This window comes from Lonchura striata, chromosome W, assembly GCF_050655825.1.
Source record: "Lonchura striata isolate lonStrDom1 chromosome W, ASM5065582v1, whole genome shotgun sequence".
In the NCBI taxonomy this organism is placed as follows: Eukaryota; Metazoa; Chordata; class Aves; order Passeriformes; family Estrildidae; genus Lonchura; species Lonchura striata.
In genome coordinates this window covers 16,805,512-16,832,933 of record NC_140743.1, presented here as the reverse complement: position 1 = coordinate 16,832,933, position 27,422 = coordinate 16,805,512, and the positions used below count along the sequence as shown (strand labels likewise).

Genomic DNA, 27,422 nt, shown 5'->3' with positions numbered 1-27,422 from the left:
AAAAACAAAAGATATCATCAAACATCTATTCATGGCATTTGCCACATTAGGAGTCCCAAAAGCCATCAAAACGGACAATGGGCCTGGATTCACCTCGACAAGATTCGCACAATTTCTACAACAATGGGGAATTGCCCATTCCACCGGCATTCCCCATAACCCCACAGGACAGGCAATAGTGGAACGCTCCCACAAAGAGTTAAAAAGGCTGCTAGAACAACAACACGATTCGGCTCTGGCCATGACACCAGTTGAAAGATTATGCAAGGCACTTTATGTTCTTAATTTCTTAAATTGTTCTGACCGGGAGCCGAATCCCCCTGCACTCAGACACTTTTGCAATAACACCAGGGCAGTTTTAAAAGAGCGTCCGCCAGTCCTCATCAGAGACCCAGAATCAAAAATCATCTCAGGGCCGTACCCTCTGATAACGTGGGGGAGAGGGTACGCTTGTGTTTCCACAGCCCAGGGTCCCAAATGGATTCCTGGAAAATACGTCAAACCGTACCTGGAGAGCACTACCACGGACCCCCCAGCGAAGAGCAACCCAGCGACCCCATCACAATCACCACCAGATAATGCAGTGGCGTGGCGACGGAGAAAAAAGAAGAGGACCGGAAGACCACCCAACATCGTCTCCCGGGTCCTCATCACAAGGACATACCTACCTCTGCAAGACTTAACAACTTCCGCCACCCCATCCCCTCCTGTGCCGTTCCCTCTACCCTCATACCTAACCCGTCATCCCTTTACCCCTCCGTCCTGAAATTTATTTTTATTTTAACCCAAAAGGGGGAGCTGGGGGAGGGGAGGGAACCAAATGTATGTTGGTAATATTGTTTTGTTTAATTTTAGTACTAGGATGGCTGCCAGAACATCATTCACCCAAAAGGAACAACAGAAGATGTCCCACTGCGCCCAGCTGGTTGCAGCCACGCTTTCCATCCTCCTGTGGCTGCATGTAGCAGATGGCTGGGTGGTACCACAGCCGAAAGAAAACGTCTGGATCACGCTGGCAAAGTCCTTGCAGCAGGATAACCTATGTCTGGCCATGGGCAACGTGGACAATCCCCTGTCCACTTGCCTGGTAGGGGTCCCCTTGGTAGCTGATGATTGGCCGGTATCCAATTCCGACCTGCTCCGAACCACGGGTAGGAGGCCTAACCCGGTCGATACTTGGGATGAGTGGACCAAAATTTTGCCCAACAGCAAAGAGGAACCCCAAGAATTGGACTTACTGGGGTCCTCCACAGCTAGATATTGTGTCAAATTCTATTATAGGAGGCCAAGTCAAAATTGGCACGGAATTGACTTGGCCAAAAACACATACCGGAAAGATGTAACACCTATCAGTAAAAAATATAACAGCCAAACCTGGTGCAATTATACTAGCCAGGTGATTTCGGTTTCATCCACTCGTCCCAAGACATTGCCCAGGGGGATGTTTCTTATCTGTGGGGACAGAGTATGGTCGGGAATTCCATCTCGGCTCCAGGGAGGCCCATGCAGCCTTGGCAAGCTTGCTACCCTCACTCCAAACAGAACTCAAATTCTAGATTGGAAAAAAGAAAGACAATTGGCACGCACCAAAAGATCATATGCTCAATTCGACGAAAATTGTGACTCCGAAATTTACGATTGGGGAAAAACAAAGAGGGTCGCTGTATCCATCTTTTTACCATGGTATGCAGCAGCTAAGGCCCTCGGTGAGCTTTCTCACCTGGAGTGTTGGATAAGCAAGCATGCCAACGCCTCGTCTGCCGCCCTCTCCGATCTTCTGGCAGACCAGCAAACCACCAGGCAAGCCACATTACAAAACAGAGCGGCTATTGATTTCCTGCTGCTCGCCCATGGCCACAGCTGCGAGGACTTCGAAGGATTGTGTTGCTTCAATTTAACATCACGGAGCACTTCCATCCAAGCCAACATCCAGCGGATCCGGACCGAAGTACAGGACATCAAAACGGAAACTTCGGCTGTGGACCCCGTCCACAAACTATTGATGCAGTGGGGCATTCCCGGGTGGGCAGCATCCATTTTAAAAGGACTCTTTTGGATTTTCATAATTATCCTTCTCATTTCAGTTGCCTTAACCATCTTCAAAAAGACGCTTACCAAGACTTTGGCAAATATTTATTTAATTAACAAGAACGGGGGAGATGTGGGAGGGGACTTGGGAAACTGTCCCCCCGAATTACCCTGGGAGGTGACAGGTGTGTAGTTCCCCGCCTCCCCTGTTATCAATCAGTATGTCTGTCATCCTTTGGTGCTAGAAAATTCTTTGTTCTTTATACCTCCATTGGTTCCTTCCCTGAAGCCGCTCTTTCCCCTTACCCTCATTGGTTATAACCCTGCCACTCGACCCTGACTCTGCCCCCGAAGCCTTCCTTCACTGAACGCTTCATGCCTGGACCCTCCCTCTCTTGTCCCAGTTATAATCCCGATTCCGCCCCCTGTTCGGGCTCTCAGAGCGAGCTCCCTCCCGGAGAGGTTGTTTTCCCTTCGCTCCCTGAATTGCTGTTCCTCAATAAACCCTTCTGGAAATAAAGCCGCCTGTGAGCCGTCCCGCCTTCATAGAGGAAGATTTCATTACGCTATCCGGCTTCCGAGGACTCGGCTCTCTGACAAGCAGAGTGGTCAGAGACCTAGAAGCCCTCAGAGACTGCTTTCTTGCAACTTGATTGGAGGTCAAGTGTTGCCATGCTGCAGCCCCTAAGCAACAAGCTTTTCCATTTCCAACTGCCCCATGGAACGGGCACATGTGCATGCCTTCTTTTTACCTGTCCTAGACAACCCAGGCTGTCTGATGGCAACAATACAGGGGGGAAGGAAAGGGAACTATGGGGAGGACAGAGGACATCTAAACTACAATAACATAACTATACATCACTAAAACTTCTCTTAATATTCACACAATAGTTATCCCTTAATTGCGAAAGCAAATCATCTCATTATCCATCTATAACACCTATCACCGTCTGCTCAAGTGCCCGGGATCCTGAGCTCGGCTCTTCCTGCCCTGCTGGGAGCCTCTCACCCTCTGCCTGCCAAGACATCCTGCCAGCCCAGCTTGCTGCTGTCTGAGAGTCCTGCTGGGGGTACTGGGCTGCCCCCAGGGTTTGCGAAACGAAGCCTCTCTTCCACCCCTTCCTGTCTTTGGACAAAAGCCACCATTGCCATGTGCTCCCCGAGCCCATGCCAGAGTGCCCCCTGCAGCCATGTGGGGATCACCACACCTGCCCTGCCCACCAGGAGCCTGCCAGCACCCCTGCCTGCTGTGACCGTAATTACACTAAAGTGGAAAGTGCCACAGCCAAAAGGCTGTTATTGGGTTCCTGGTTCTGTTTGTTGTTAGTGCTGTAGTTGTTTTTATTTGTTTGCTTTATTATGCATACTAGTAAAGAACTTTTATTCCTATTCCCTTATCTTTGCCTGAGAACCCCCTTAATTTCACAATTCTAATGATTCAGAAGGAGGGGATTTACATTCTCCATTCCAAGGGAGGCCTTTTCTGCCTTCCCTAGCAGACACCTGTCTTGTAAACCAGGAGGACATAGTGCCTAACAACTTTTGCAAATCCTTCAATGTGTGTATGTCGGTTTTTAGGGTCACTGGCTGTGGGGTGACTGTTGTCTCCAATAATTTGAAACCCAGGTATTTCCAGGGAGGTTCTGTTTGGATTTTTTCTGTGGCTACACACAAGCCTCTGCTGGCAAGCGTTACCTTTAAAGCATCAAGATAATCAAACAATGATGGGGAGTTGTCAGAAGCAATTAAAATATCGTCCATGTAGTGATACATCAAAACAGAAGGATATTTTTTGCTGTACTGGTTGTGTTGCTGAGTGAACAACAAATTGACAGATAGTATAACTCTTTTTCATACCCTGAGGTAGCATAACCCAGTGATATCATTCCATGGGGGTCTCATGATTGGTAGATGGCAAAGAAAAGGCAAATTTAGGTGAGTCATCAGGATGCAAAGGAATTGTAAAAAAAGCAGTCTTTCAAGTCAATTATCCCTAATTCCCAGTGTTCTGGAATCATTGTGGGATTAGGTATTCCTGGCTGCAATGCCTTCATAGGCGAAATGACTGTGTTGATTGCTCTGAGATCCTATAAAAGCCTCCTCTTTCCCAATTTCTTAGGGATAACAAAAATAGGTGTATTCCAGGAGCTGATGGAAGGAATTATGTGACCTAAACATAATTGTTCTTGCACAAGGATCTGGGCTTGTTGAAGCCACTCATTTTTCAGGGGCCATTGATTTATCCAGATCAGCCTGTTGGAAAGCCAAGTCACTTTAACAAGTGGCTTTTCATCAATGTCTCCTATCAAAAATATGTTGAAATTAGCAAACCCCATTGTGTCATCAGGTCCCACCCCCACAGAGTGGCCGGGATCGGGAGTACATATGGTCACAGGGTGTCAGTCTTGCCCTCTGGTCTGATAATTTTCAGTTCCTTTGTAGACTGCTAGGGAATCTGCTGAACTCCAATGCCTGCTACAATCACAGTTGAGGGGGCCAGGGGTCACTCCAAGGGCCAGTCCTTTTGGGATATGATGGAAACATATGCTCCAGTGTTGACCAAAACTGTAAAAGACTTAGATTCTATTTGACAAATGAGTAATGGTTGTTGTACCCCTATGACCAAAATGTTTGCGGGGTGCCTGTGATCCCAAATACTCCTGCATCTCGTTGTTGCTGTAAGATCAGTGCTGAACAGGGAATTGCTGGCAGCGGTATTAATTGTGCCAGTCTGCTCCCCTGTGCCACAGTACAGGGAGGATTAGGTGTCCAAGCATGATTTTAATTTCCCCCTTCTAGTTAGCATCAATGATTCCTGGTAATATAAATAGTTATGTGCGGGTGATAGAGGAGCATCCCAGGAGTAAAGCATGTGTTTGAAAAGGCAGTGGCCTGCAAACAGAAGTGGGCAGCAAGTGAACCGAGGTATCATTCAGGGTTGTAGTTGTGCTGATGGCCACATCCAGACTGGCATTCTTGGGGGTATCCCTTGCAAGGCTTGTGTTTGTATTTGTGTCGGATTGAGTGGGGTCCTGTTGGATTGAAGGGCACCAGACCCCATTGTGCCCCCCTTTGAGTTTCCCTGCTGTGGGAGAAAGTTGCCATGTTTGTCATATTTAGACCAGCATTTATTGCTCCAGTGAAACCCTTTTTGGCAGCAAGGACAAGGTTTACTGGGCTTTTTATTGACGCTTTGTCCCTTTGGACACTGTTACCTAGTATGTCCTTGTTCCCCGCATTCAAAGCACTTAATTGTTGCTCTGGCCACTTGTAGTTGTTGGGCTATTGCAGTAGCAATTAGTTCTGCTTTAAATTGTTCTGAGCCAATATTAGCACATCCCTTGATATAATCAAAATGTTCAACATCAGCACAATTATGAATTGGGTCCAGGTCTTTTTTACAGTCATTGTTAGCATTTTCATAAGCAAGAGATTTTAAGAGCACCAGCTGCTTCCTGCATTTCAATTTTCCATCTAACAATGGATTGTCATAGATCAATAAAGGTAACATATGGTTCCTGAGCCCCTTGCTCACAGCAGCAAAACCAGACTCCAACTTTTTTGTATCAGGTATCTTCTGTAGCGCTTGCATGGCAGTAACAGTAGACTGATCCCACTTTTGGGGGAGGAGTCTTGAACCCTAACAGTAGCGTATACGTCTGTGCCAGAGAGCTGTGATGCAATGATATTAATGAGTGGTTATTAATTACTGTCGCTGTTGAGGCAGTCGTGACACAAAGTATAGACAGTAAGCAGTTTCAGATGGCAACTGTTTATTCTCGAAGATGGCTGACCTTTTATACACTTTCTAATTGTTTATCCTTCTTCTACCTTAACTATTGGCTACAATAATTCAACATAACACCATTGGTGAAAAGTAACAGTGACTTCAGCTAACTTTCTAAAAATACTTCATCCAGCTGCAAAGTTCTCTCCTTATCTTTCTTCAATTGCTCTCTTCTCTCGGTCTCCTTGGTGACAGCTTTGGAGAAAGCTGCTTATCAGCTTCTTCTCAGCTTCTTCAGCTAACAGGCCTGCTGTTAGCCCCTTCCACAGATTACCATTGTTCAATGCCTGAGTTTGAGCCAAATCTACAAATTCCGTCCACCTGACAGAGTATTGTTGTCCTGTCAAAATTGTCTTAAAAAGAGATTTCCAATCCACTGGTAACATAGTATATCTTGCAATTGCATCCAATAAATTCATAGTAAAGGAGGAATGTAAACTGTGAGAACCCCGGCCTTATTCTGGGGTCCCATGTGGTGGTGAAATTCCTCCTCCAACCCGTGCTTCCAAATAAAAACTCCGCAGGCTTTTGCTGTTTGGTCTCAAGGCAGTTTATTGTTGATTATCTAAAAGATTGTCTTCTCAGGCTGCGGCAGTTTGGTCAGCAGCCTGGGCAGAGGCACACAGACACACTGACATACTCTCTGTCTGCTGTCTTCTTCTTCTCTCTCTCCGCCCAGGGCTGCTGCTATCTTTTATATGATATATTACGTATTACATGTTTACAGTTTTTCCCCAATACCTACTACCTATATTACAAAGTGCTTTTCTACTCTAAGCCAATCTGTGAGTGCCAACATCACCATGAACATGGAGGCAAGGAAGAAGGAGGAAGAACAGGATCAGCCCACTTTCCTCCATCTTAGAACTTCTGACCCCCATGTACAAAGTAAAACCCCCCTGTACAAGTGTTAAAACCCCCCTGTACAATACTAAAAAAAATTCCCCTCGGTTTTGTAACTACTTTCACTATACTATCTAACCTTTTGTGACTGCTTGTTCCACCTCCAAAGTTGGTAACTCATTCCATGGCTCAAACTCAAAATCACAGCTGTTTCCAGATGTCTGCCAGGGTCTAAAATACTTCTGACCAAGGCCTGGAACCTCTAAAAATGTCTGAGGGACATTTTGAGTTCCAACAGTAAACAATTTTCTTTCACTGATTTCCTCAGTTCCTTTTCCATCTCATGTGACAATTGGTCTTGATGTGAGTTTTGATTATGATATACAACAGGCATAGCTTGAAAAAATTCAATATCACCCTCCTCCAATGTTCGCCTCCGTCATTTCTGTATTAACCTTTCTGACTCAGATCCTATAGGTGGTATTCTTTCCTCATCAAAGTCACTAAAGGAATAGGACAAGGTATAAGATGGTGGTGGAATACGTGAAATATTTGCTGCAGCCTTTTTGCGTGATGTTTGTACTATTTCTTCCATGCTAGGAGCACCTGTGGCCATAGCACGTACTGGGCCTAAGGAAGATATAAATCTGGTTCTTATCCAGAATCAATAGGACCAGGATCAAATGGATCTTTTTTCTCCAGATCATTATCCTCAGGTGATGTTTCATTAATAAAAAAAACTGTATCTGATGGCAATACAAGCAGAGCACCTGCAAGGACGCGATCTGCTTCCTTAAATTGTTGAAAAGCCATACGCCAAATAATATCATCAGGGTGGACATTGTGATGAGAAATTTGGTGGGTTTGTAAACATTCACCAACCTTTCACCAGTGAGTAAGATCATAGGAACCATCCGATGGATACCAGGCACAAAATTGTTTGACCCATAAAAGTAATTGGATGAGGTTTTGGGGTTGGCGTTTATAACCCTGTTCCCTGGTGATGCTTAACAGACAGCCTTTATGCAGTTTTTGGGATTTCGTTGCACCTTGCCTCATTAAAAAAATGCTGCCCAACTGCTCACAAAAGGCTAACTTGTTCTATAGCCAGTGATGAAAGGAGTTCCTTCAAGATCAGCTGAACACATGCATGCTTGATTCAGTCAGGGTACACCACCAGACTGGATCATGTCAGTAGTAATGAAGTCCCTGTAAATTGGGTGCCATTTGTTGGTGTGTGAATGCAAGACTCAACAAGCTGAGGCCAAAATGAATCCGTTTATTGCACAGTTAAGATAGTACTTATACACTTAGTGTGAGAAACTCTGTACAGTCCTTCACATGCAAGCCGGTTGCAGGCGTGTAATAAATCCATCAGCCTGACAGTTTATTAGTTTTCTCAAGGTTCGCAGGCTTTGAAGAAAGATGCCTTTCCTGTTCTCAGATCTTGTACAATCTGCTTTCTCTCATGCTTCCCAGGAATTTTCTGCAGTGTCAGGCTTTGCTGTTTCCTCACAGCTGTTTATGCCAATGATGTCTAATTTGTGACCCACTGATTATATCTGTCTCTGCAGAAAAGTTAATCTTGCATTTCCTGGATCTCCAAGATTGGAAAATGGTTTGAGACCTTATAAAGACTGCAGAGAGTGGCTACCTAAGCAACTTATCACACAATTGGAAGTGTATGTTATGTGGCCAAAATGGATGTCCCTCATTGCTAGGCATGCACCACCACATATCTGAAATGCATGCCTTCTAGTCATTTGGTAGGAAAATGGTTGGGATATTGTTATGCCAAGATGGTGTTGATTCACAGAATTTAACTTTAAAAATATTTAGTTATTAATTCAGGTATTGAGAAACAAAGAAGACAAATAATTAAACACTTAGGGAAAACACCTTTCTTCTCCCTTCCCCAGTCTCAACTTCAGCCCAGACACCTCTGTTCCCCCCTCCCTAGTCTCCACTGCCCTTATTTTTGCCATGCATTACACTCAGTCCCTTCAGTGAGGCAAGACTGCAGGAGGTTTGAACAGTGAATAGTGTTTTTCTTACACTGCTCCTGGGTTTTTATTAATTTCCTCTGTTCTGGCATGGGCTTATCTACAGGCTACAGCCCCTTTTGGGGGTATACTTGCTTTGCTGTGGATTATCCATGGGCTGTAGTCCCCTCAGAGACATACCACCTCCTCTGATGGAACATCTTCTGAGAGTGTCTCCAGCTGTGTCCCCAACAGTGTCTCTTTCCTTATGTCTTTCTTTCTTCACTGGTCCTTGTGCCCCTTTCCTGTGTGTCCTGTCCCTAGCTGCTATCAGTCTTTGTTAAATATGTTTGTGCAGGGGCATCATGTTGAAGTTTTGCTATGTGGTGGGTTTTTTTCATCAGCTGCTGCACTAGCTAGTTGAAACCAGCTGTAACTAGCTGTGACAGGTGTGGCGGCTGACTTGGTTGACTTAATGTCTTCTACGCATTCGCCAGTGCAGCCCGTGGCGGCAGCAGTAGTGCCACCAGCCGCGAAAGCACCGCCCTCCACCATGCTTCCAGCTGCGCTGTCCCCAGCTGGGCCCCTGGCCACGGCACAGCCGGCAGCTGGCCCCCGTGCATCTGGGCCTGTGACCTGCCCTACAGCTTTGTGGTCCTGTCCTGGTTCAGGGCAAATTTGGGGAAAGACCCCCCAAAAGGGTTCTTTCAGGAAAGCAGATTCAATCGGCCCCTCCTCCCAACCAGTTCGGGAAAGATACCTCTTTGGAGAAAAGTGGAAAAAACCTGTTTATTAAGCTAGCAAACTTAGACAAAAATAAACAACAAAACTTCTTGCCACTCCAAGAGAGACAATCTCAGAAAAAATCCCTCAGGTCGCAGCTGGGCTCACTCAGTCTCTGCTCAGTCCCTCCGGCCCTGGAAATGCCACGGCCCAGGCCCGGCCCGCTGGGCCACCAGTGCTGCTGCTGCTGCTCTCCTGGTGTGCAGTCCAGAGCAGGTCCAGAGAAAGGGAAAAAAACCACAGTCCAGGGAACTTTGCCTCAGCTAGCTAAACTAACTAGACTAAGAAAAAAAAAACCCAAAGGAGAGCTCCGTCTCGTTGTCCGTCTGTACGCAGACAACTCAGTCCAGGAGCAGGAATGTGGAGGAGTGAGTGCAGTTCTTGAAAACAAACTCTGCGCTTCTTTCCCCCACTCCTTCCCTCCTGGAACAAGTCTTAAAGGTGTAGAACTTATTATTCAACATGAACAGGGCAGACGATTGGGGATAAAGGCATCATACAGTCAACCCAGGACAGGTCTGCAGTCCGTCATTCGACTTCGGAGCTTTCGGCTGACCCACCACCCCCTGCTGCCTGCAGGCTGTCCTCCCCATCCCTGGATGGGGACAGCAACAGCGATGAATGCCAGCAGCCAGGCAGGGCGTGCCCTGGTGGCGGAATGCCGGCACCGATGGGAGGAGTCATCGTCCCTGCATAATCTCTGGACTTTGCCTCCCTGTTGGGTGACCGTGCACCCCAAGAACCCTCACAGTGACACTGGAATGCCGTTAAGATGCGAGCTTCAGATGCTGAGGATGAGGATCTGTCAGACGTGGAGGGGAGGCCACGGTGTATAGCTGAAACCACGCTTGCTCCGGGGGGAGGGGCCATGGATGTCGGTCAGACAACTTATCCAGCATCTCTGCGGGAGATGAAGGCGTTTCAGGAGGACCATGTTCTGCCACAAGGCCAGGTGCAAGCTCTTCCTATGTATAAACCTGTCCCAAATTCAGGACACACCAACAAGCATGAGGTGATTGCCTGGTGGGTGATCCAGGATTTGCAGGACAAGGTTGCAAAATATGGCCTTGGCTCTGTGCATGTTATGCAGTCTCTCAGGGTGATAAACTCGGACCTGCTTGCTCCATTTGATATTAAACATATTGCTCAGGTACTGTTTCAGCCTGTGCAGTATGAGGGTTTTTTTTGACAACTGGCTTCAGGCTGCTGCAAAGGTGGCAGCAAGCAACAGGCTTTTACCTTCAGGAAGACCCTAGGTATGGCATGGGGGTGGACGTTCTCCTCAGAGAGCAGGCCTTTTCCAATCCTGATTTTCAGGCTACCTGGGACTCTACTGTTCTTGAGCAGTGTCAGAGGGTAGGATTTAACACATTGTTGAAAACTGTTGAGACGGTCTCCCCCAAGCCACAGTTTACAATGATAGTTCAAGGTGCAGCTGAACCTTTTTTGCTATTTGCTGAGATGCTTTCAGCTGCCCTGGAGAAACAGGTTGAGGATGATGCCTTAAGGTGGATTTTACGCCAGCAGCTGGCTCAGGTCAACTTGAACAGTGAGTGCTGGAAGATCATAGATGTTCTTCCAGGCAACTTGATGCTGGTGGATATGGTCAATGCATGTGCCAAGATGGGTTCTGTAGACCATAAGGTGTCCGCTCTAGCGGTTGCTTCACATCCAGGCCAGGTACCCTTAGGGGACAGACAATAGAAGAAGAGCAAAAATAAGGGCAAGAGAAAGCAAGTGGCCCCTGACAGAAGAAGTTGGTCACCCTTCATCAACAGGGACACATTGAGCCCTTTGCTAGTTCCTGAAATACTCCCGTCTTTGTGATAAAGGCTCTTACAGGGCCTCTGGAATATCAATGTGGTGATGGAAAGCATGGGAGCGTTGCAGACTGGTATGCCCATATGCCCTCATCCACCATGATCCCTGTGGAATGGGAGATTTTTATCATTGACTTGAAGGATTGTTTTTTCACAATTCCTTTGTACCCTGATGATGAACCAAAGTTTGCCTGCACAGTGCCTTCAATGTGCAAACCAAAAAGAAAAAAGGGGGGATGCCTGGAGAAACCAAATCAACCACCTCACAGTGCCACAGAATTCAGAGAATCTTGTAATTTTAAATCAGTTTCTCTCATTGCATTCTTAAGGTGAGATGCACCTGCCTCAAGCGAAAGTCTGAATACAGGACCTAGACACTAATAAGTGGAAGGGCCTGTGTGACCTTATCACTTGGGGCCGTGGGTATACATGCGTTTCCACAGATACTGGAGTATGATGGGTACCTGCAAGGTGTGTCCTCCCAGACTTGCGACACCAAACCAGAATGTGGCCAACAGGCAACCTCTGAATGATGATCAAGATTATGACAATCAATCAGATGGCCCATCCAGAGTGGGGAGTGAAAATTCCATCCTTTCTTTGCTTTTGAAAAAGGACTGTTGACAGGCTGCAATTGTTGGTTCTTTGAACAAATTAATGGTGAGTTGTTATGATATTAGATGTACTGTTGAGATTGTTATTAGAATAAGTAAATTATTTTAGGATTGATAGTGCATTTCTTGCAAGAGGGAATCACAAGATCTGATCTCTCTGACCATTTCAAATTGGTATCCAATTGAGGAACCTCTGGAGCTGTGTTTGTTCTCCTTCCTGAAAGGGGCCCTGCAGAGGATTACAAACACTGCTTCCTTCTTTAAACAAAAGGGGAGCCCTATGGATGTGACAGCCTGGTCAAAGAGTGAGAAAATGAGATAAGATTTCTCATGGCTGACTTGTGAGACTTTTAGGGAGTTGCAGAGAAACGATGATAGCTTATTATTTTAAACAACCCGCAGGTGGTGTTTTTCTAGTCTTTTTTTTTTTTTTCTGTTCTTCTCAAGGATTGTTTGTGAGAAAAGTATTTTTGTTAATTAGCCAATCAGGTAGAATGTGTCAGAACAGTCTATAAAGAGAGAGTTTTTCTCATTAAAGTGGCGGTTGTGCAAACATGCCTTCTTGGAGTCTGTGCCGCTTTCTTACTCAGTAGCAACATCTTTGTTCCCGAGTACCATGTTAATGTCCACCCACAGGTATTATAAAATCTCAAAATGTTATTGGCCAACCCTGGATGTTCTTGGGTATCCCTCAATTCAGCTGTGCTGTTCAACTCCGGATGCTTTTGGGCATATCTTCAATCCGGCAGAATTTTGTTCAACCCTGGATGCTCTTGGGCATATTTATCCCTCAACCCAGCAGAATTTTTAGGGGCCCTCTCCACCTTCCCAGTGGATTGTGCCAGGAAAATCCTCAACTCCCTCTCTCCAAGAGGTCCAACCCCTTCTCTGAGACCCAGTCCCAGTTACCCCAGGGTATTCTCTCATTCCTTTTATCTATCGCTTTGTCTATTTACTGGCCGTTTTTCTCATGAAAAAATTGAACCACATCCTGTGAGACTGCCTCACTCACTTTGCAGGTCTGGGATAACCAGCCTGCGTCTTAGTCACACACAAATTCATCCCTCTGTACCTTCCCCCCTGAACAGTACTTACAATCCCCTTTTCTTCTTCGAGTCTTCCTGCACAAGAATTTATGGGGATACCATGGTTTTTGAGAGCCTTTTTTTTTTCCCCTTTCCCTTTGCTTTATGTGTCTGCTTTTGTCCACCAGGTGTTCTACCTGCAACCACCAACCACGCCAGGAGAGACAGAGCGAAGCTGCCTAAACCGGGCAGGGCGCACCTCCCCCACTCATGATCTCCTGGTGGTCTTGGGAGCAAAGTGTTACATCCCAGGACAAGTGGCCATTTGTGAAAAACACTTTAACTGTCTTGTGAAAATTTAGAAAGTTTAATAAAGGACAATAGGAGACAAGGACCATAAAGCAAAGGTTTTTACAGCTGGGTGCATCTTGGCACTTAGCCAAGACTATACTGTTAGCTTTCAGGATACCCCTTAAATCAGTCTGTTGCATATTTATAGACCCTTATCCATATCTATAAACTAGTTTACATATTCCAGGAACTATTTTACATGACCACTGCTTGGGATCTGCTTTTTTAGAGCATGCCTGTTTCTTGGCTGTGGTTTTGGCTCCTTCTCATCTATTAAACCACTAAGGAACTAGACACGCCTCTGTGAAAGACACATGTTAAAAACAAAAAAAAGCCCAGGAACTTTCTCTTTCCCTTCTGGTCAGGAGTGAAGTAAACATGGCTGGGCGGGCCCCATCCAGGGCTGGGCCCACTGACCCTGCTGCGGGGCTGGGCTCCCTTTTCCCGGGCCGTCTGCCGGTTACCACTTCCTTCCCCCATCTACTCCCAGGCAGGGAGAAGGGGTGCTGTGGGCCAGATAGAACCAACCTTCCAACATCTAACTACTTTCTACAACTCCCCAACCTGAAACCCAGCCACACTTGCTACACCCCAGGAGCAGCCCCAGGTTGGTACCAGGATTTTACCCCGTAGAAATTACCCACAACTATCAAATAAGAAAAAAAAAGACCACCCCCTCCCCCCCCAATCCCGACGTACTACTACTAAGTTCTAGCCTAACTATTTAAATCCAAGCCACCTCCGCCAACTACCATCTAAAGTACCCAACTCAACCAAAAATCAAATAACCATTTAAAAGGCCCAGGCTACAGTCCCTCCAGGGGTGTACCTGCTCTGTCATGGGCTTATTCATGGCCACACATTTTGAGGTGCTCCAGTATGACTTCATGCACAGCCACTGATGCTTCAAGATGTACCTGCTATGGCACAGACATAACCACAGGCACATATGCTTTGAGTTTTACCCTCTCCGGCATGGATTTATCCATGGCCACAGACACTTCAGCGTGTCCTGTTCCTGTGTGGACTCATCCACAGTCCCTTCAACTTGAATTCACACTGGAGTTCTAGCCTGTCCAGTACAGCAGCACAGAAACAGCAATGATGCCCAGGCCATCTGCCAGGGTATGAACATGGGCATTACTGTTATGAAAATGTTCCCAGGCACAGCAGAGTAAAAAGATGAGCAGAAGAGCAGCACACCAAGCAGTAAAAAGCAGCCATGAGCAATAGATTCTAAAAAGCAGCCATGAACAATAGACTCTAATATACAGTTAGACAAGCAGCCCCATGGCAAGTACAGAAGCCTGCCCATTGAAAGCTAAAGAGCACTGATGCCTTGAGAAGGCTGACCTAGAACAGAGGCTAGACAGATCTAAAGAATAAAGTAGATATTTATTAAAAGGCTTCAATGGATACACCTTGGGCAGTACAAGAGCCCAGCCAGGGCTACACCCAAGATGGACCCAAAATGGTCACAAAATGGACAACCAGTCACAAGGTCTCACACTTTTATAAGTTTTGGCCCATTTGCATATTGGAATTAATTGTCCGGTTATAGCTTTAAGTTATGAAGTTCCATCATCCTTGTTTTTCTCTCTTCAATTCACCATTGTTTATACTTTTTGGCCCTGGAGCTTTTAATAGTTGTCCTTGGTCAAGCTGGAAAAGGATTGTTTTGTCTACCTACCCTGTGAAGAGAACTTGCTAACACTTAATATGAAGCTCAGAGCTAACCATTAAAGCAACACAGAATCTGAAAAATAAGAAAGTTAAAACTTAAGGCGTCAGCACTAATAGATATAAATTCCATCTATCACATCCCAATCAAATCCATCATTATCTTGAACCCTTTGATCCCCTCGTTGGGCACCATAAAGGGCTGTCATGGTTTAACCCCAGCCAGAATCCAAGCACCATGCAGCCATTTGCTCACTGACCTACTGAGTGGGATGGGGGGAGAATCAGAAGAGTGAAAGTGGGAAAATTTGTAGGTTGAGATAAAGACAGTTTAATCATAGAATCATACAATGGCTTGGGTTGGAAAAGACCTTAAAAATCATCTAGTTTCAACCCCTCTGCCATGGGCAGGGAACCTTCCACTAGATCAGGTCGCTCAGACCCTATCCAACCCAGCCTTGAACACCTCTAGGGATGGCGCATCCACAATTTCTCTGGACAACCTGTACCAGTGCCTCACCACTCTCACAGTAAAGATTTTCTTCTTAGCATCTAATCTAAACCTACTCTCTGTCAGTTTGAAGCTATTCCCCCTTGTCCTATCACCACATGCCCTTGAAAAAAGTTTCTCTCCATTTTTCTTGTAGGCTCCCTTCAGGTACTGGAAGGCTGCAATTAGGTCACCCTGAAGCCTTCCCTTTTCCAGGCTGGGCAATCCTAATTCTCTCAGCATTTCCTCATAGTAGAGGTGTTCCATCCCTCTAATAATCTTGGTGGCCTCCTCTGGACTTGCTCTAAGAGCTCAATGTTCTTCCTGTGCTGAGAACCCCAGGGCTGGATGCAACACTTCAGATGGGGTCTCACCAGAGTAGAGGGGTAGAATTCTCTCCCTCACCCTGCTGGCCACAGTGCTTTGGATGCAGCCCATGACATGATTAGCTTTCTGGGCTGTGAGCACACATTGCTGGCTGATGTCCAGCCTCTCATCCACCAGCACCCCCAAGTCCTTCTCAGCAGGGCTGCTCTCGATCTGTTCATCCCCCAAGAGTTTTCCCGACCCAGGTGCAGTACTTTGCACTTGGTCTTATTAAACCTCATGAGATTCCCATGGGCCCATGCCTCAACCTTGTCCAGGTCCCTCTGGATGGCATCCTAATCTTCAGGTGTGTCAGCTGCACCACTCAGCTTGGTGTCATCTGCAAATTTCCTGAGGGTACACTCAATCCCCTTTGTCTATGGCATTGATGAAGATATTAAATAGCACTGGTCCCAATACAGACCCCTGAGGGACACTGCTTGTCACTGTTTTCCATCTGGACTCTGAGCCATTGACCACTACCTTCTGGATATGACTGTCAAACCACATTCTTATCCTTTTAACAGTCCACCTATCCAATCCAATTTAGAGAGAAGGATGTTGTGGGGGACCATGTAAAAGGCTTTACAGAAATCCAGATAAATGGCAGCTGTAGCCCTTCCCTTGTCCACTGATGGAGTGACTCCATCATAGAAGGCCACTAGGTTGGTCAGGCAGGACTTGCCCTTGGTGAAGCTGTGCTGACTGTCTCAGATCACCTCCTGTCCTCCATGTGCCTCAGCAGAGCTTCCTGGAGGATCTGCTCCATGATCTTCCCAGGCACAGAGATGAGTCTGACAGGTTGCTAGTTCCCAGGGTCCTCCTTTCTGCTCTTTTTAAAGATGTGGACAATGTTTCCCTTTTTCCAGTCACCTGGGACTTCACCTGACTGCCATGACTTTTTGAAAATCATGGAGAGTGTCCTGGAAACTCCATCAGCCAATGACTATGGGATGCATCTTATCTAGTCCCATAGACTTATGTACATTTAGGTTCCTCAGGTAGCCATGAACCTGATCTTCTCTTAGAGTGAGAGGGACTTTGCTCCCCCAGTTCCCATTCTGCTGTCCATCCACTCGAGAGTTGTGGGGAGAGAGGTTGCCATCAAAGACTGAGGCAATGAAGTTAAGTACCTCTGCCTTCTCCTCATCTGTTTTTGTGAGTTTTCTAGTACTGTTTATCATCACACCTTCTTTAACCTTCCTTTTCTGATTAATGCCTGTAGCAGTCCCCCACAATATTGTCACCTGTCCCTGCTCTCCTTTTAATCCTGATTGATAAGCTCCTAGTCAGCTCCTCATCCCTCCCCAGGGGAAACTCCATTCACTCCAGCTGCTCATTTACATAGTCTGTTTAATGTAACAGTAGAAGCCCTTCCTGCTATTCTTTGTGTCCCTTGCCAGGTTTGGTTCCAACTTTGCCTTGGCCTTTCTCACCCCATCTCTACACAACCAAACTTTCCAGGTTACCTGTCCTTGTTTCCACAGCCTGTGCATTTGCTTCTTCCCTTTGGTTTTACTCAGCCATGCCAGTCTCTTGCCTTCATTGTCTGATTTCTTGCTCCTGGTCATTGCTGGCTCTTGTGCTCTATGGTAAACCAAAAGACATGCAAGCAAAGCAAATCAAGGAATTCATTCACTACTTCCCATCTGTTGGAACCCTGGCCTGGTTCAGGGGTTCCATGTGGTGGTAAATTCTCTCCTCCAACCCGTGCTTCCAAAGAAAACTCAGCAGCCTCTTCTTGTTAGGTCTCAAGGCAGTTTATTGCAAGCTATCTAAAAGATTGTCTTCTCTGGCTACTGCGGTTTGGTCAGCAGCTCAGGCAGAGGCACACACACCCCTGACACCCTCTCAGTCTGCTGTCTTCTTCTTCTTTCCCCCCACCCAGGGCTGCTGCTATCTTTTATATGATACATGACGTGATACATGTTTACAGTTTTTCCCCAATAACTACTACCTATATTAAATTATATTTTTCTACTGTAAACCAATCCATAAGTGCCAACATCATCAAGAACATGGAGGTAAAGAAGAAGAAAGAGGAGGAACAGGACCGGCCTACATTCCTCCATCTTAAAACTTCTGATCCCCATGTACAAAGTAAAAACCCCCCTGTACAGGTGTTAAAACCCCCTTGTACAATACTAAAAAATTCTTCCCTCTACTTTGCAACTACTTCTACTATAATGTCTAAACTTTTGTGACTCCTTTTTCCACCTTCAAAGTTGGTAAATCATTCCCTGGCTCAAACTCAAAATCACAGCTGTTTCCAGCTGCCTGCCAGGATCTCAAATGCCTCTGACCAGGGCCTGGAACCTCCAAAAATGTCTGAGGGACATTTTGAGTTCCAACACCCATCAGCTTTATATCCTAAGCATGATGTTATATGGTATGGAATATCCCTTTGATCACTTGGGGTCAGGTGTCCCTCTTGTGTTCCCTCCCAGTTTAACTGTATCCCAGACAGAACCAGTGCAGTGACACAGATGGGCCTTGCGAGATTAAGGCTGAAAGAAAAGGTTCTGTCATAAACACATATGAGAAAAAATTGCATTGCCTGATCATTACAAGTTCTCAAATCATAATCATGACAACTTACTTAAACTACATGAGAAAATATGTACCTTATAAAACTGAGTTAGAGCTCTTTATTTTTCCACAAAAGAAATCAGAAGTGATATTGGCCAGAGGTTGCTATTGACAACACAACTGGTGACTAGTCAAAAGTCTTATGAATCCTGTGGTTTAGATGTTGCATTACTGAATGACACATTTATCCAGAGTTGATATAAATCTTAATATAAAAGTGGGGTGCCAGATAAGACTGTGGCTTAGTTGTGGGTGTGGCTATTTTACTATATGCAGATAGAACTAAGTTGATCCTAGGAACAATATATATTAGTATAGACGAAGTGGTACAACCCCCCTAATGTGAATTCCTCACCAGTGGTATGATTTCATATCAGGATAAAATACTAACCTTTGTAAATTACTTCTATGGTGCTGTTCCTTGGAAAACATTGAAGAGTGTAATATTATGCAAGTGGCAGATCATGTATCACCTATTAAGCACTAATTCTCAGTTTTATTTAATGAAACCTTTTCACTGTGTCCTTCAGGACCTTAGCTCTAGCAGAGCTCAACATATTTTCTAACATTTCTATATTATTTTACTATTCTATTGTAAATGAATGCTGATTGTTAAATTACTGTTTAAATTATTCATTGCTGTCTGCCACAGGGAAATACAGGCAGGAATGATCAGAATTTGCAATGCTGAGCTGTGTGTAGTGTGTGTGTTTTCCAAAAGCTTGGTAACTTGTATCTTACTAGTGTTAGAATAGATTATTCACTGTTTGAATTCCTTGACATACTTTACTGGCAACTTAATGTGTAAACTTCCTATTTCTCCCTCACATTTTCAGTTGTAAGGTGGCACTGGAGGGGTTCATATTCTATTTCTTTTAATTTAGTTTGGTTCTAATCAATAAAACATAAAGGGATGAAAAATATCTAGTTTTGCAGGCCCTTGGATGTATTGTAGAAAATTGTGCATTTTGCATCATCTATCAGTTGATGACAGTTTGTCACACTGTTCCACTGAATTTGATTAATTTTCTTCAGGATGTAAGATGCTGCACAGTGTGATGTTGAACAGTGTGCACATGACGTGTGTGTGTGTAAACTAAAATAACTGTGTCACATGCCATTTTGTTCACATTCTTTTTCTTTTTTTTTTTTTTTTTTTATATAGGAAAAGAAATCTAAGATATATATTGAGGGGAAAAAAAGATGGATTCACAAGATTGTGTCCCAACAAATTCAAAGCAAGATATGAGCCATCGCATAAAGGGTAACTGGTAAGCATTATCTTTGTGGCTATTGTGAAGCCTTCACCAATATAGTAGTCACCTTTCCCATCCAGAAGGTCCTCTTTCAACAACAGTTGTATGGCTTGAAAACAAAAGATGCAGTACATCAGCTGCAGAGAGATGGAATTCAAAATCTCTATCGTGGAATCCTTCCTCCATTAATGCAAAAAACAACTACCCTGGCTCTAATGTTTGGCTTGTATGATGATTTCTCCTCCTTGCTCCATAGTCACACAAATGCACCTGAACTTCTAACTTGCAGCATGGCATCAGTGTTTGCAGGGAATACAGAAGCCCTTCTTGTTGCAGAGGATAGATAGATATGATTTTTATCTTAGCTAGCCGAATGTCACTTTTGCCCTTGGATGAATCCTGGAGTGAAATGGACTGTTCCATCCTACCCCCCAAAAGATTGTGGCTCATCCCACACCTCTGTACCTGCCCCTGAAGCATTGGAGTCTGTAACCCCATTGGCCCATGCCTTGTCCCAGCCCACCTAGGAGCCCCTGAAAAGGGGGCTCCGAGGGGCCATGCGGTCTCTTGGCCCTCTCCTCCTCTCTTGGACTTCCTCCCCCCCTGGGGCTTCCCCTCTCCTAAACGCTCCATTTCTCTCTCCCCTCCCCCGTCCTCCTAAGCCCGGCCATGTGCTACGCCTGAGAGCACGAGGCTCGGGCATTCCTGAATCCTCCAATAAACCTCTCTCCCCAAGAGCAAGCTTCAGAGATCTCTGCCTCCCTACACCCCCACCGTGCAGGAGCATAGTCATCCCACACCTTCTTATACCTTTTGAACGAGTCCAGACTTTGCTTCAAGACTACAAACATCATGACAAATTTACAAACACTTACCAGGCTTTCAAGGTACTAAAAGTCTATGGGATTAGAGAATATTATTGGGGTTTGGTGCCTATTCTGCTCCAGAATGGAAGCAGTAATATCTTCTTCTTTGGCCTACGAGGACCTATCAAACAATATCTGCCTGAAGCAACTTCTTATAGCACTCACTTGGTCAATGACTTTATCTGTGGCAGGCTGTTGGGTGCCATGCTGGGATCCTTATTTTTCCCAATTAATGTTGTAAAAACTCGCATGCAATCTCAAATTGGTGGCAAATTTTAGTCTTTTTCAAAAGTTTTTGTGACAATATGGCTAGAACGTGATAAAAAATTGATGCATCTTTTCAGAGGAGTCCATCTGAATTACCATCGTTCTGTCCTGTCCTGGGGTATAATCAATGCAACATATGAATTCTTGCTAAAGTTATTATGCGAAATGTTACCTTCCTTTGCAGTACCTCTATTCACTTGGATATCTGTACATTTTAGGTCACTTTGTCTCTGGAAATAGGTTAATTTATGGAAATTTTTGTGAATAACATGGAGCACCATGAACCTTGGAGAGAATTCAAAGCAGCCATTACATTTCAGTAGGGAGATGGATTATATCGTTAGTGGCTGCTTAGTGTGGAAGGTAATTAGTCTTATGAACAACCTTGAGTATTTATGGGGTAAATGGCAATATGTCTAAATCTTGATGCAGCTCGATATACCTCTAACAAGTTAAAATATTTATATGCTGGTGGATAAATTTAACCATAGTGGAATAACTAGACAAATACAAAGTAAAAAAAAAAAAAAATGTATATTGGTCTAGTAGCTTATTCTATAATTTCCAATATTTCCCAATACTCACAATAATCAAATTTTATGCTGCACATTGTATAATTTGAAAATAAAGAAGGAGCCAACTAAAGCTAATTCTTTTGTTTGAAACACTACAGAGGGGTAAAAACTGAGCTTCCAAATGTCTTGGGGCTCTAAATTTTCTTTGGAGTTTAAACAGAAGCTGCCAATTTTTGATTAGGATGACTTTCTTTCTGAACCTTAAGTTTTGAACTGACCCTACACAAACTATTTTGTCAACCATTTTACCACTCAGCTTAAAGATGAGCATCATCTCATTCATCAATAGCTACTGAATATTAAACTTCAGTGTAAACTGACCAAGTGCAAAGTGGGATTGTGCCTATGTATGAGTGTGCCTTGAAATGGAAAGGTGGAAGGAGCAAGACAGCAATTTTATCTCAAGCTTCAAAAGTGTTCCTTGTTGAAAAACCTATTTGCAAATTTGGTATACTCAATTTTTCTGCTTTTGTATTGCTTTGTTTCTGTTGCAAACAAAAAACTGATCTCACTCTAATGTTCAAACAGTAATACATCTTCCTTTGATTAGCAAATCATTTGAATTACAGCATTTTTTCTTTTACAAACTATTTTTGTTTAATTTGTGCTGTGACAGAATTTTATATCAGCACTGACAAAGTGAGATTTCTGGGTATAAGCATTTAAGGCCTTAAAGGGAAAGCAAGCATAACTACTAAACAGGTGACTGTCTTAATTCTTAGTTATTTTTCTTTATTTGAGGGTGTGTTATTCATTAAAAGTTTTTAAAGTATTCTTTGTTTTGGATTTGGGGGCAGGAAAACTTTTAGAAACTATTTTTAATTGTTCTTTTCCTATGTTTTAGGCCCTGTATAACTATCAGTGCTAATACAGTAAAACAATAAAAGTAGTTGTGTGGCTAATAACTTATACTTCAAGCATTTTTAATTTGGTTAACAGATAACAATTTGTAGTAAAGACGGGGGTGTGGTCAGCTGCCATGCATAAAGGTTACTTGCATGTTTCATTCACCAACTGTTATGGTTTGACACTGGCATAATGTTAGCGCCCCCATGAAAATACAACTTCTCAATAGAATGCTGTGAAATGTGATTGGGAACAGAGTAAAGCAGCTTAATCTTAATAACAAAAGGGAAAAGAACTTTATTAAGCTATTACTACTATACTATAAAAGAACAAAAAAAAGAAAGAAAAACACACACAAAATCTAAAATTAAAACCTTTCAAAACATTCCTCCTCCCACCATCTAGCTCTAACAAACTACAGTGAGATACATTTGGATTTTTAATTAAGTATTCACCCTTCAATATAATTAATATTAAGTCTATTAGGGGAGAGAAGAGTCTCCCTTGCACCATAGACTCCTTAGGAAATACAGCTGCTATCTTTTGTGTTTCTATGTCACACATGCCACCGCCCGGAGAGAATCTGCCAGTGTGACACTCTCCTCTCCATGTCACAGTGCTCTCACCACTGTGCATGGACCAAGACTGCTTATAGAGCTCCTTTAAAAATGCTTTGCCAAGGACCAACAGGAACAACAGTCTAGCGTCTCAATTTGGGACCACAGTCCCCCCCATTTTCCCCTGAGGCCAAGGGTCTAAAAACAGAGATCTTCTTCTCTGAAGACAGCAGGCATCATCACACCCTCCTCAGCTTTTCTTTGTTCACTTTATTATATTAGTAGTTGCTGAAGCAAGTCTTTTGACTCACTATGCATCTCCCTAAAATGCAATCTCTGTTACAAGAAAAATTAATTCAGTCTATAGTTAATAAAAAAAGTCTAGCAAAAAGCTATTCTATCATCTCCTCCCAACCTTTTTCCCCTAACATCTCAAGTCCCAGGCTGTCTCTCTTTCCTTCAAATTAAAAAAGAGTAATATTTCACAAAGCCTTAATTTCCCAAGAAAGGGTTAAAAGTCTCAGACTCCCCATGTGAAAAACTGCATTGACTTGTTTGTTCATCAGAAGTATGAAATTAGGATAAAAGAGTGGGGGGGAGGGGTCGGGGCATGGAATTTTCAGGCTTGGGCAAGGCTGGTAACGGCAAACAAAGATTGTGAAGGATCTTGCAGGACTGGCTGGAACTGATAACCGCAGCGGAAGGAGACCCATCACCCCCACTTGTGCTGGATAAAAAGGAACTGAAGAGAAGGAAAGATTGTCAGCTTTTGGCGGAACACAGATTCCCCAGCTGCACCCATCGCTGTTTGCTTGCTATCGCTTGCTGTAATTAATAAAATTATTAATTGATCTTAAAAAGCTGAATCAAATTATTCACCTCAATTTATAACAAATTTGGTGCCATGACTCGGATCGGAACACCCGGAGAGGTCTCCTAAGGAGGCGCCCCACTGCCTTTGCTTTAACAGTGGCCTTACGGGGACACTCCTCCCCGGACTCCGACCGACGAACCTAAAATCCGATAGCAAGCAAAGAACTGCTGGAGACCCCCTTAATCTTTGTGCACGAAGCCCCGGGCGAAGACACCGGATGGTGTAAGTATTTTCCAAAGGACCTGGTGTCCTGAGGAGGCCTGTTCTGGGAGAACGGGACCGCCTGGTCGGGGGTGGGGATCCTGGAGTGTGACGAGTGTGGTGTATGAGAGGGAGCCAGCAGCTCGGACTCCCCAAGCAAGTGCGGACCTCATAGTAGTGCGGTTCCCATATCCGGCGACGGACTGGGCCACGAATTGAGGGAAGCAAGTGTGTGTGTGTTAGAAGGCACTCCAGAAGATGGGTCAGAGGAAAAGAAAGCCTGCTGAACCCATGGGTGGGGGAATCCCTGTGAAACTTCCCCATATTTCAGAGGATAGTCCATTAGGCTTAATGATTAAATATTGGAATGCCTTTCCTTCTAGGAAGGGAAAAGATAAAGTAAAAATGGCTCATTGCTGCATGGAAGTTTGGGGCGGGGGGGGGGGGGGAACAAATAAGAGGAGATGCAATCCATGTTAGGGATTTTGTTTTCTGCAGAAGAAAGGAGAATGATTAGGAAAATGGGCATGAGAATCTGGGATGATGAACATCAACAGGGACCATTAGCAGATACTAAATGGCCCCTATAGAATCCCCAGTAGAATAATCAAGACCCGTTACACCGTACCCATATGGGCGATTTGCGAAATATAATAATACAGGGAATAAGGAAGGCTGTCCCTCATAGACAGAATGTTAAAAAGGCATTCAAGGAACAACAAAAGAAAGATGAAGATCCAACTGAGTGGTTGGAGAGGCTAAGAAAAGCCTTTCAGTTATATTCAGGAGTGGACCCTAACACTCCTGAAGGAAAGACACTGTTAAAAGTTCATTTTGTGATAAACTCGTGGGTAGATATTCAAAAGAAGTTGGAAAAGTTAGAAAGGTGGCAAGCAAGGGGGTTGGATGAGTTACTGCGGGAGGCTCAGAAGGTTTATGTTAGGAGGGAGAATGAGAACTACAAGAAGCAGTCTAAGATTATGTTAGCAGCTGTAAGGGAAGGACAGAGGCAATCTCCCCAAAGAAGGGGTGGTGGTCACCCAAGAGGACTGAGGGGAGCTGGTCGACAGGTGCATGAAGGAAGACAAGGTGGAGGAGGTAGGATTGCTTGCTTTTACTGTGGGAAAAAGGGACATATGAAGCGGGAATGCCGACAAAGGATGGCTGATGAAGAGCAGTTTAAGGAAGATTAGGGGTGTCAGGGGCTCTATCTGCTGGGGACAAGAGAAAGAACAGAGCCCCTGGTAAAATTAAAAATAAGTCCCCAGCAGCAAGAATATGAGTTCCTTGTGGACTCAGGGGCAGAAAGATCGACCGTCCAGACCCTTCCCCAAGGGTGTAAGATTTCATCTGAAATAATACAGGTTATTAGAGCCAAAGGGGAACCCTTCGGAGTACCTATAATCAAGGATGTACTCTTAAAAAGTAACTCCAAATTAGGAATTGGATCATTTTTATTAGTTCCAGAAGCAGATTATAATTTACTGGGAAGGGATTTGATGATTGAATTGGGAATAGGGATAGAGATTAATAAGGGAGAACTGACAGTAAAATTGTGTCCTCTCCGGGCTGGGGATGAGAAAAAGATTAATCCAGAGGTTTAGTACACCCCTGATAGTGTAGGAAAATTAAATATTGAACCCTTTGAAGTAACTATTAGGAACCCGGAGATACCTGTCAGAATTAGGCAATATCCTATATCTAAAGAGGGGAGGCAAAGACTGAAACAAGAAATAAAAAGGCTTTAAAAAAAAAAAAAAAAAGACTTTTAGAACCATGTATGTCCCGTTTTAATACCCCCATTTTACAATTGATAGAAAATTTTAGTAGAAAAGTTAAATTTTTATATGAAAAATTAACTAATGATGGGTTATTGAAATGGAGCACCAATGATGAAGATCAATTAGAGGCATTAAAAACTGAACTAGTCAATGCTCCAGTCCTTAGCATTCCAGATTTGAAGAGATCATTTAACTTATTTATTAATGTAAATGAAGGAGTAGCATATAGTATATTAGCTCAGGATTGGGCTGAAAAAAAAAACAAACAAAAAACAAAACAAACAAACAAAAAAACCCAGTGGCATATTTCTCCGTTAGGTGGGGGTGGCCCACATGCTTACAGGCGACAGTGGCCGCTGCTCTCCTGGTAGAGGAAGCTGGGAAGATAACGTTTAGAAGTGAGCTAAAAATCTTATCTCCCTATAACATTCATGGAGTTTTGGAACAGAAGGCTGACAAATAGATAACGGATGCCAGCTTCCTAAAGTATGAAGGCATCCTAGTCTCCTCTCATAAGTTAAAAAACAATGAGCCTGAAAAATCCAGCCCAGTTTTTTTTATATAAAGAACCAATTACAGAACTAACACATGATTACCTCCAACAAATAAAAGAACAAACAAAAATAAGGCCATATCTTGAGGAAGAAAAACTAAAAGAAGAGGCTCAATTATATGTGGACAAGTTCTCTCAAGTTCTGAAAAAAAAAAAAAAAAAAAGAGAAAAAAATGCGGGTATGCTATAATAGGTGAGAAAACATTTAAGACAGTAGAATCTAGTCCCCTTAGCCCCAGCTGGTCAGCCCAAGCATGAAAATTATATGCTGTGCTTAAAGCTCTAAATTTATTGAAAGGAAAAAGTGGGACTATTTTTACTAATTCTAAATATGCCTATGAAATAGTTCATACTTTTAATAAAATCTGAGAAGAAAGAAGACCACAAGAACTGCGATACAGACAGCCGAAAAAGAGTGGACATATGTCAGTCGAGTTAAAAGTCCAGCCACCACGGATGACCAGTGGAAAGTAGACAGCCAGCCTAGGAATTTGAAGGTTACCATTAAGAAAAATCAATGAACTCTGTGCACATCATTTAAGTCGATTGCAAAAGAGAACAAAAAGGGATATAATTACCTACTTATTAGTAATTATTTAGTAGTTTATGAGATAAGTAAAAGATAATTTGTTCACTGTAGTATGCTTGCTTACTTTAGTTTGCATAAGAATATACTGTGGTATGTTAACCTAATTTGTTTTGCATAAGATAGTGGCTAAGAATGTACTGGTGTGTCTTTGAAATGCTTATTTGCTTACAAGGTGATAAGGAGGTTGAGATTACAGTCCTGGGTGTGTGTGTATCTAGTCTGCTTACTGTATCTCAAAAGAAGAGACTTAGAAGCTATCACAACGACCAGACTCAGACTACATTTGGAGAGTCACGTCTGCAAGGAGAAAAGGGGGGATAAAAGGAAGGTTGGGACAGAACATTTTTGCGCGCCGTTGGTGGAGCAGGAGATTCCCCGGCCGCCCAGCGCTGAATTTTTGCCTGCCTTACTCGCTTGCCAATTTTAAATAAAATTGCTTTATTGAATTAAGACACTTCAAATTGCCGTGTCACAATTTATAACAATTTGGTGCCGTGACTCGGATGGAGAAGTAGATCAGTCGCTACGGGACGATCGGGAGGCGCCCCGCCCTTATGGCGGCCCGGCTGCCCCAGGCTTTCTGATCACTCTCCACCGACAAACCTAAATTGAGTAACGGGCAAAAGAGAACCGGTTACCCCTGTAATCTTTGTGCACGAAGAACCAGCGAAGGCGTAGGACGCGTGAGTATAGGCCGGT

The 27,422-nt window shown here is 44.0% G+C and overlaps 1 protein-coding gene and 1 pseudogene across 1 annotated transcript; both read left to right on the top strand.

Annotated features, from left to right (window-relative positions):
- The first annotated feature begins 820 nt into the window (after positions 1-820).
- Positions 821-2,635, top strand: LOC146763120 (uncharacterized). Its single transcript, XM_085571113.1, has one exon. It carries the CDS (start codon positions 821-823, stop codon positions 2,219-2,221), a length of 1,401 nt encoding a protein of 466 aa, XP_085427239.1. The 3' UTR covers positions 2,222-2,635.
- Positions 2,636-19,561: 16,926 nt separating this feature from the next.
- Positions 19,562-21,020, top strand: LOC146763119 (mitochondrial nicotinamide adenine dinucleotide transporter SLC25A51-like; annotated as a pseudogene).
- Positions 21,021-27,422: the final 6,402 nt, after the last annotated feature.